This window comes from Salvelinus sp. IW2-2015, unplaced genomic scaffold, assembly GCF_002910315.2.
Source record: "Salvelinus sp. IW2-2015 unplaced genomic scaffold, ASM291031v2 Un_scaffold5471, whole genome shotgun sequence".
NCBI lineage: Eukaryota > Metazoa > Chordata > Actinopteri > Salmoniformes > Salmonidae > Salvelinus > Salvelinus sp. IW2-2015.
The window spans coordinates 1-10399 of record NW_019946736.1 but is presented as its reverse complement, the minus strand read 5'-3'; the positions used below and the strand labels follow the sequence as shown (position 1 = coordinate 10399).

The following is a 10399-nucleotide window of genomic DNA, read 5'->3' as shown; positions in this document are numbered from 1 at the left end:
GAGGACAGCTCCATGACTACCAACTGAGCTACAGAGGACCAAGGCTCCATGACTACCAACTGAGCTACAGAGGACCAGCTCCATGACCTACCTAAACTGAGCTACAGAGGACCAAGCTCCACGCTCACACAACTGAGCTACAGAGGACCAAACTCATGACCTACCACACTGAGCTACAGAGGACCAAGCTCCATGATCTACCACTGAGCTACAGGGACCAAGCTCCATGACCTACCAACTGAGTACAGAGGACCAAGTCCAGCCTTCTCATCCAACCTGAATACAGAGGACCAAGCCCATGACCTACACACTGAGCTACAGAGGACCAAGCTCCATGACTACCAACTGAGCTACAGAGGACCAAGCTCCATGATCTACCAACTGAGTTACAGAGGGACCAAGCTCCATGATCTACCACTGAGTACAGAGGACCAAGCTCCATGATCCTACCAACTGAGCTACAGAGGACCAAGCTCCATGATCTACCACTGAGTACAGAGGACCAAGCTCCATGACTCTACCACTGAGTACAGAAGACCAAGCTCCATGATCTAGCCTACTGAGTACAGAGGACCAAGCTCCATGACTCTACCACTGAGCTACAGAGGACCAAGCTCCATGACTACCAACTGACTTACAGAGGACCAAGCTCCATGACTCTACCAACTGAAGCCTTACAGAGGACCAAGCTCCATGATCTACCAACTGAGCTACAGAGGACCAAGCTCCATGACCTACCAACTGAGCTTACAGAGGACCAAGCTCCACGCTCTACCAACTGAGCTACAGAGGACCAAGCTCCATGATCTACCTACTGAGCTAACAGAGGACCAAGCTCCAAGCTCTACCAACTGAGCCTTACAGAGGACCAAGCTCCATGATCTACCACTGAGCTACAGAGGACCAAGCTCACGCTTCTACCAACTGAGCTACAGAGGACCAAGCTCCCGATCTACCACGAGCTACAGAGGACCAAGCTCCATGATCCTCCAACTGAGCTACAGAGGACCAAGCTCCACGCTCTACCAACTGAGTACAGAGGACCAAGCTCCATGATCTACCTACTGAGTTACAGAGGACCAAGCTCCATGATCTACCTACTGAGCTACAGAGAGACCAAGCTCCACGCTCCAACCTATGAGCTACAGAGGAGACAAGCTCCACGCTCTTACCTACTGACATACAGCACAGGAACCAAGCTCCATGCCTCACCTACTGAGCTACAGAACCAAGCTCCATGACTCACCACTGAGCTACAGAGGACCAAGCCACGCCTACCTACTGAGTCTACAGAGACCAAGCTCCATGATCTACCTACTGAGCTCAGAGGACCAGCTCCATGAAGATCTGACCCGTCTACTACTGAGCAAGCTCCATTAACGAGCACGGACCAAGTCTCACCGCTCAACCAACTGATGACTACAGAGGACCAAGCTCCATGACATCTACTACCGAGCTTCACCAGAGGCCAAGCTCCACGGCTCACCAGACAAGTCTCACGAGCTGCACCGCTCCTTTTTTTGTCTACCAACTGAGCTTCACAGAGGAAAGTCTCCAGCCTCTAGACCCACTGAGCTACCAGAGCGGACCAAGCTCCAGCTGATCTACTACTGAGTCTACAGAGGACCAAGCTCCATGATCTACCTACTGAGTTACAGAGGACCAAGCTCATGATCTACCTACTGAGTTACAGAGGACCAAGCTCCATGATCTACCACCTGAGCTGCCAGAGGACCAAGCTCCAGCCTCTACCCAAGCTGAGTCTACAGAGGACCAAGCTCATGATCTACCTACTGATTACAGAGGACCAAGCTCCATGATCTACCTACTGAGCTACAGAGACCAAGCTCCACGCTCCTACCTACTGAGTACATAGGACCAAGCTCCATGATCTACCTACTGAGCTCTACAGAGACCAAGTCAACTGACTCTACCTACTGAGCTACAGAGGACCCAAGCCTCTATGATCTACTACCAATCTGAGCTACTGGAGTTACCAAGCTCCACGCTCTACCTACGAGCTACAAAGAGACAAGCTTCTCCGCTCTACCCTACTGAGTTACAGCCCATGAGAGTCTTCCAAGACGTCCATAGCCATGTTCCCTACCTACTGAGTTACAGGGTAGCAGACCAGCTCTTCACGCTCTACACTGAGCTACACATTGAGGACCAAGCTTCCAGTCTCTAACCCAACTGAGCTACAGATACAGCTCCACTTGATCTACCTCCTGAGCTACAGAGGTGACCAAGCTCTCCCCCGCTCTAGCCTACTGAGCTTACAGACGGACCAAGCCATGATCATCCTACTGAGCGTACGAGGACAGAGCGTCCCGATGTCGACTTCACATGAGTGACAGAAGGACCAAGCCATCCACGCTCTAACCTATGCAGTACAGAGGCCAAGCTTCATATCTAGCCTACTGAGTTACAAGGACCAAGCTCCATGATCTACTACTGAGCTACAGAGGACGCAGTCCGCGGCCTTCTAATACCAACTGAGCTACAGAGGCACCAGCGCTCCCATGGTCTAACCTATGAAGTCACAGATGGACCAACGCCAATGATCTACCTACTGAGCTACAGACCGGACGCCAGATTACCACTGAGCTCCTGAGACCTAGCTCAACGCTTAACCTCGAGGCAAGCGATGAGCTTTTGTATATAACCCTACTGAGTTCACAGATGAGCAAGCTCTGTTTACTACTGAGCTTACAGATGAAGCAGCTCTTGTTATTACCTACTGAGTACAGATGAGCAGTCCTTGTTTACCCAGCCTACTGAGCTCTACAGCTAGCCAAGCTTCCATGATCACCTACACTGAGTACACCGATGAGGGCTAGCTCGCTGTTCTACCTACTCGCAGCTAACAGATGCAGCAGCTCATCTTGTGTTCCGCGCCCGAGCTCAGTACTCATACCTGACTGAGTTACAGCTATGAGCAGCATCTTTGTTGTTATTTACCTACCTGACGTACACGACATGAGGCAGGCCTTGTCCGGCCGTATACCTACTGAGCGTACAGATGAGCAGTCTCTGTTCGCTTATACCTACTGAGCTTACAGGAGGAAGCAGCTGTGTATATACCTACTGAGCTACAGTATGGAGCAGCTCTGTGTATATCTACCTACGAGTTACAGCCGGGCGAGAGCAGCCTCTTGTTATACCCTACTTGCGAAGGTCCGCGCACGGCAAGAGCCACAGACACATGTTCTGGGTCTGCACCACGGAATCATCACGTTGTCCGGCACGAGTCAGAGCGCAGCTGCCCATCCTGCTCATGAGCAAGCTTGCATTGTTTCTAGCCCCTGACTGGGAGTCTTAACAGTACCTGTAGCAGGCTCTTTGTTCTACCTTACTGATTTTAACAGAATGAGCTATGCGTGCTGTAACCGCATTTCAACCTACTGAGTTACACGTCTACATGAGCAGCTCTTGTCGAGTCCGTGCAGGCTTCGTACTACACTCGCAGGCTGTATATACCGTACTGGTATAACAGACATAGATTGAAGCAGGCTCTCTGTTCACCACTCCACGTCTCCTAATACCTACTGAGTTACTAGTATGGAGGCAGCCTCTCTGGTACTATGACCCCTGACTCGATGTACTAACAGCCCAGCCGATCGAGAGCCAAGCTTCATTGTCATCTACCCTACTGAAGTGACAGATATGAAGCAGCTCGTTGTTATTACCTACTGAGTTAACAGATGAGCAGCTCTTGTTATACCTACTGAGCTACAGAATCTGAGCACTTTGTTATACCCTACTGAGCTACAGATGAGCAGTCTGGTGTTATACCTTACTAGCAGCTACAGATTGAGCACGGCTCTTGTTTCTACCTAACTGAGCTACAGAGGAGCAGCTCTGAGTCCGGTCATAAACTCCGTATCACCACGACGTACAGATGAGCAGCCTCTGTCTTACATTATACCTACGTGAGTTACGATGGAGGCAGCTCCTTGTGAGGTATATCCTACTGAAGGTTACAGATGAGCAGCTTCTTGCCTTGCGTCTCACCTACTGAGCTACAGAATGAGAGCCCTTGTCGCTCTACCCTGACCTGAGGCTTCACAGCGAGCAGCAGCTCTTGGTGATCATAATCGACCTAAACTGATTGTTACAGATGGCAGCAGCTCTTGTTCTACCTACTGACGTTTACAGATGGAGCCAGCTCTTGTTGGTTTTTATTTATATACCCTATGAGCTACAGAATGGAGCAGCTCTTGCTGTAACCTACTGAAGCTTACAGTATTGCAGCAGCTCTTGTTCTTACCTACTGAGCTTACAGATGCAGCAGCTCTTGTTATACCTTACTGGAGTTATCAGATGAACAGCTGTGTTATACCTACTGAGTACAAGATGACAGCTCTTGTTCTACCTACTGAGTTACAGTGAGCAGCTTCTGTTCTACCTACTGGAGTTACAGATGAGGCCACTCTTGTCTACCTTTACTGAGTTACAGATGAGCAGCTCTTGTTTCTACTACTGAGTTACAGATGAGCAGCTGTTTGTTATACCTACTGAGCTACAGAGATGACAGCTCTTGTTATACCTACTGGTACGTGAGCACGCTGTTGTTATACCTACTTTGAGTACAGGATTGAGCAGCTGTTCGTTATACCTACTGAGTTACAGATGAGCAGCTGTTGTATATACCTACTGAGTTACAGATGAAGCAGCGTTTGTATATACCATACTGAGTTATACAGATGAGCAGCTGTTGTTATACCTACTGAGTTACAGATGAGCAGCTCTTGTTATACCTACTGAGCTACAGATGAGCAGCTCTTGTTCTACCTACTGAGCTACAGATGAGCAGCTCTTGTTCTACCTCTTGTATGTTGATGTAGGCGTCCCCCAGAAGGATAGAGGACTGAGGCCCGGGTAGTTCATCTCTGATCTCCCTATAGCAGGCTATGTACAGCTTCTTGTCTTTGCGTCTCTGCAGGTATATGAGGGCCATCTTCTCCTTGGCCGCTGTGTAGTGTGTCTGAAGAGAACAAGAAGAAAAAGGAAGATGTACTTTATTGTCCCGTTAACTTAAGAAAGAACAGAACAGTGTCTTCACAACCTGGTCCGGTGTGATGCCTCKGAGGACGCTGAGGGCTGTGTCCAGGTCATCTCTAGCCAAGGCCATGTCCACGTTAGCTATTGTCACACAGATCTCCTCGGGGGTACCAGCGAACGCCACCATAGCGTCCTGCAGCACCATGGTCGACTCATGCTGGCAGGAGAGGAGGAAGGGGTTTATAGACACACACTACACTGTCTACCTGGCAACAGCTCTGCTAGTAAGAAGTGCAGAAACGTGAAGATGAGAAGAGTGGGTCACAACAACGAAAGTGTTACATTGCATGAGGTCAGAACTGTACTTCCACAAACTAACCAAAACTGAACATGTGGCTAGAGGATTGGACTCTATAGCCAAAGTAAAAGTCATCAACATAGGTAGAAGTGGAAGGAAGTACTCATCGGACATGACAGACTACCATAAGTAGTAATCAATCAACCAATCGGTCAATCAATCAATCAATCAATGTAGAAATGTAGTGTACCGGTTCTCCGTGTAGTCTCAGTGCCTCAGCCAGCTCCAGGAACACAGTAACACGTTCACTGTTGCTGACGTGGGACTCTCTCACACTCGCTGCGTGGATCCCCATCGCCATCTTCAGGGACTTGATAGCCTCTTCCAGCTTCCCAACACCCCGCAATGCACGGGCCTTTAGTTGGTGGTACTGGGCGAAATCTAGCACCTGGGGAGGGGTGGAGAAGAGGTGGGAGAGATGGAGGGATGGAGAGAGGTGGAAGAGTGGAGAGGTGGAGAGAGATGGAGGGGTGGAGAGAGGTAGGAGATGGAGAGAGGTGGAGGGATGGAGAGAGATGGAGGGATAGAGGAGAGATGGAGGGATGGAGAGATGGAGGGATGGAGAGATGGAGGGATGGAGAGAGGTGGAGGGATGGAGAGAGGTGGAGGGATGGAGAGAGATGGAGGGATGGAGAGATGTGGAGGGGTGGAGAGAGATGGAGGGATGGAGAGAGGTGGAAGGATGGAGAGACGGTGGAGAGGTGGAGAGAGGTGGAGGGTGGAGAGAGATGGAGGGATGGAGAGAGATGGAGGGATGGAGAGAGATGGCGGGATGGAGAGTGGAGGGATGGAGAGATGGGGGATGAGAGAGGTGGAGGGATGGAGAGAGGTGGAGGGTTGGAGAGAGGTGGAGGGATGGAGAGAGGTGGAAGATGGAGAGAGATGGAGGGATGGAGAGAGGGTGGAGGGGTGAGAGAGGTGGAGGGATGGAGAGATGTGGAGGGATGGAGAGATGTGGAGGGATGGAGAGATGTGGAGGGATGGAGAGAGGTGGAGGGATGGAGAGATGGAGGGGTGGAGGAGAGATGGAGGGGTGGAGAGAGATGGAGGGATGGAGAGAGGTTGGAGGGATGGAGAGAGGTGGAGAGATGGAGAGAGGTGGAGGGGTGGAGAGAGGTGGGGGGTGGAGAGAGGTGGAGGGGTGGAGAGAGATGGAGGATGGAGAGAGGTGGAGGGATGGAGAGGTGGAGGGGTGGAGAGGTGGAGGGGATGGAGAGAGAGGATGGGAGGAGGAGGGGTGGAGGGGTGGAGAGAGGTGGGGGATGGAGAGAGGTGGAGGGGGTGGAGAAAGGTGGAGGGGTGAGAGAGAGGTGGAGGGATGGAGAGAGGTGGAGGGATGGAGAGAGGTGGAGGTGGAGAGAGGTGGAGGGGTGGAGAGAGGTTGGAGGGATGGAAGAGGTGGAGGGGTGGAGAGGAGGTGGAGGGGTGGAGAAGAGGTGGAGGGGTGGCAGAGAGGAGGGATGGAGAGAGGTGGAGGGATGGAGAGGGTGGAGGGGGGAGAGAGGTGGGCGGGAGGAGAGAGGTGGAGGGGATGGAAGAGAGGTGGAGGGGTGGAGAGAGGTGGCAGGGAATGGAGAGAGGTGGGAGGGGTGGAGAGGGTGGAGGGATGGAGAGAGGTGGAGGGGAGGAGAGAGATGGAGAGATGTGGAGAGATGGAGAGAGGTGGGAGGATGGAGAGAGGTGGAGGATGGACGGAGATGGAGGAGGGTGGGAGAGAGGTGGAGGGATGGAAACGCAGGTGGAGGGGTGGAGAGAGTGGAGGGGTGGAGAGAGGTGGAGGGGTGGAGAAGAGGGTGGAGGATGGAGAGTGGAGGGATGGAGAGAGGTGGAAGAGAAGGGAGAGAGGTGGAGGGGTGGAGAGAGGTGGAGGGATGGAGAGAGGTGGAGGGTTGGAGAGAGGATGGAGGGGTGGAGAGAGGTGAGGTGATGGAGAGAAGGGTGAGAGGTGGAGAGAGGTGGAGGGATGGAGAGAGTGGAGGGGAGGAGAGAGATGGAGGATGGAGCATGTGGAGAGATGGAGAGAGGTGGGAGGATGGAGAGAGGTGGATGCGAGTGGAGAGGGTGGAGGTGGATGGAGAGAGGGGGGAGGGAGAGAGGTGGAGGGGTGGAAGGAGAGGTGGATGGGGATGGAGAGAGGTGGAGGGATGGAGAGAGGTGGAGGGGGTGAGAAGAGGTGGAGGGGTGGAGAGAGGTGTGAGGGGTGGAGAGAGTCTGGTCTCTACAACTAGTTTACCAGGAAGTTGTGACTGACTCCGGTCTGGTCTCTACACTAGTTTACCAGGAAGTTGTGCTGACTCCGGTCTCTTACACTAGTTTTACCAGGAAGTTGTGACTGACTCCGGTCTGGTCTCTACACTAGTTTACCTGGAAGTTGTGAACTGACTCCGGTCTGGTCTCTACACTAGTTTACCAGGATGTTGTGACTGACTCCGGTCTCTACACTAGTTTACCAGAAGTTGTGGCTGACTCCGGTCTCTACACTAGTTTACCTGGGAAGTTGTGGCTGACTCCGGTCTCTACACTAGTTATCCAGGAAGTTGTGACTGACTCTCGGTCTGGTCTCTACACTAGTTTACCAGGAGTTGTGACTGACTCCGGTCTGGTCCTAGCTACCTAGTTTACCTGGGAAGTTGTGACTGACTCCGGTCTGGTCTCTACACTAGTTTAGCAGGAGAGTTGTGTGGCTGACTCGGTCTGGCGTCCTCACCTAGTTTACCAGGAAGTTGTGACTGACTCGGTCTGGTCTCTACACTAGTTTACCAGGAAGTTGTGACTGACTCCGGTTTGGTCTCTAACTAGTTTACAGGAAGTTGTGAACTGACTCGCGGTCTGGTCTCTACACTAGTTTACTCAGGAGTTGTGGCTGACTCGGGCGGTTCTACACTAGTTTACCAGGAAGTTGTGCCTGACTCCGCTCTACACTAGTTTACCAGGAAAGTTGTGGCTGACTCCGGGTCTGGTCTCTACACTAGTTTACCAGGAAGTTGTTGGCTGACTCTCCGGTCTGGTCTCTACACTAGTTTACCAGGAAGTTGTGGCTGTGTTGACTCCCGGTCTGGTCTCTACACTAGTTTACCAGGAAGTTGTGACTGACTCCGGCTTGTCTCTACACTAGTTTACAGGAGTTGGCTGACTCCGGTCTGGTGTCTCTCATACACTAGATTCACCAGGAAGTTGTGACTGACTCCGGTCTGTCTCTACCACTAGTTTAACCCTGGAAGTTGTGACTGACTCCGGTCTCTACACTAGTTTACCAGCCGGAAGTTGTGGTGCTGACTCCGGTACTCTTAACTTAGTTTACCACGGAATGTTGTTAGACTGACTCCTTGGTCTCTACACTAGTTTACCAGGAAAGTGTGTGGCTGACTCCGGTCTCTACACTATTTAGCCAGGAATGTTGTTGACTGACCTCCGTCTGGTCTACTATCACTAGTTTCCAGGAAGTTGTGGACTGACTCCGGTTGTCTCTACACTAAGTTTACGCAGGAAAGTTGGTGGCTGGCCTCCGGTCTCTCCTAACTAGTTTACCAGGAAGTTGTGACTGACTCCGCGGTCAGGTCCTCTACACTATTTCCAGGAAGTTGTTGACTGACTCCGTGTGGATCGTTCTACACTAGTTTGACCAAGGAAGTTGTGACTACTCCGGTCTGGTCTTCTACACTAGTTTACCAGGGAAAGTTGTGGCCTGGACTCCGGTGCTCTACACTAGTTTACCAGGGAAGTTGTGCACTGAAACTCCGGTCTGGTCTCTCACTAGGTTTACCAGAGAATGTTGTGACTGACTCTGGTCTCGGTCTCTACACTAGTATTACCAGGAAGTTTGATGGGACTGACCTCTGGTTTCTAACTCAGTTTCCAGGAAGCTGTGGGCTGACCCGCGTCTTCAAACTAGTTTACCAGGAAAGTTGTGGCTGACTCCGGTGCTGGTGTCTCTACACTTAGTTTTACCAGGAAGTTGTGGCTGACTCCGGTCTGGTCTCCATACACTAGTTACGGGTATTTTACGCGGTCCTACGTTTAAGAAGAGTGTGGCGACTCCGGTCTGTCTCACACTAGTTTACCAGGAAAGTTTGTGGCTGACTCCGGTTGGGTCTCTACACTAGTTTACAAGGAAGTTGGTGCTGACTCCGGTCTGTCTCTACACTAGTTTTACCAGAAGTTGTGGCTGACTCGGGTTGGTCTCTACACTACGTTTACGCAGGAAGTTGTGACTGACTCCGGTCTGGTCTCTACACTAGTAGATTGTGACTACTCCGGTCGGTTACACTGTTTATGAATTGTGACTGACCTCCGGCTCGCTGGTCTCTACACTAGTTTACCAGGAAGTTTGTGGCTGGACTCCGGTCTCTACACTAGTGTCTACCCAGGACAGTTGTGACTGACTCCGGTCCGTACACTAAGTTTACGGCAGGAAAGTTGTGGCTGACTCCACGGTCTCTACACTAGTTTAACAGGAAGTTTGTGACTGACATCCGGTCTGGTCTCTACACTAAAAGTATTACCAGGAAGTTGTGACTGACTCCGCGGTCTGCTCTACCACTAGTTGTACCAGGATAGTTGTGGCTGACTCCGGTCTCCTTACACTAGTTATACCAGGAAGTTGTGACATGACTCCGTCTGGTCTCTCTACCTAGTTACCAGGAAGTTTGTGAACTGACTCCGGGTCTGGTCTCTACACTAGTTTACAGGAAGATTGTGACTGGACTCGGTCTGGTCTCTACACCATAGTTTACCAGGAAAGTGTGGCTGACTCCGGTCTCTACCACTATTTACCAGGAAGTTGTGACGGACTCCGGTCTGGTCCTATAACACTGTTTAACGCTGGAAGTTCGTGACTGACTCTCGGTCTCCAGAGGACTGAAAGCAGAGTTGTAGTCTCCCCTACTGGAGGTGTATCCTGGGAACTGCAGCAGGTGGGATTCCTCAGCGAGTTGTGCGGTCTCTCTTCCCAGACAGAATCAAGGAACTGGGCTGAGCCTGACTGGCTGGTCGCCTGACAGAAGAATAACATTATCATTAACCCAGACAGCGAGATAA

The 10399-nt window shown here is 51.5% G+C and overlaps 1 protein-coding gene across 1 annotated transcript; it reads right to left on the bottom strand.

The window, feature by feature from the left end:
* Positions 1-4798: 4798 nt before the first annotated feature.
* Positions 4799-5750, bottom strand: LOC112078266 (tetratricopeptide repeat protein 21B-like; the record flags this gene model as incomplete). The annotated part of the gene is made up of 3 exons (XM_024144557.1): positions 4799-4987; positions 5069-5221; positions 5553-5750. Coding segments are annotated over 3 exons (540 nt in total), but the record flags the coding sequence as incomplete, so codon positions are not given.
* Between the last annotated feature and the right edge of the window lie 4649 nt (positions 5751-10399).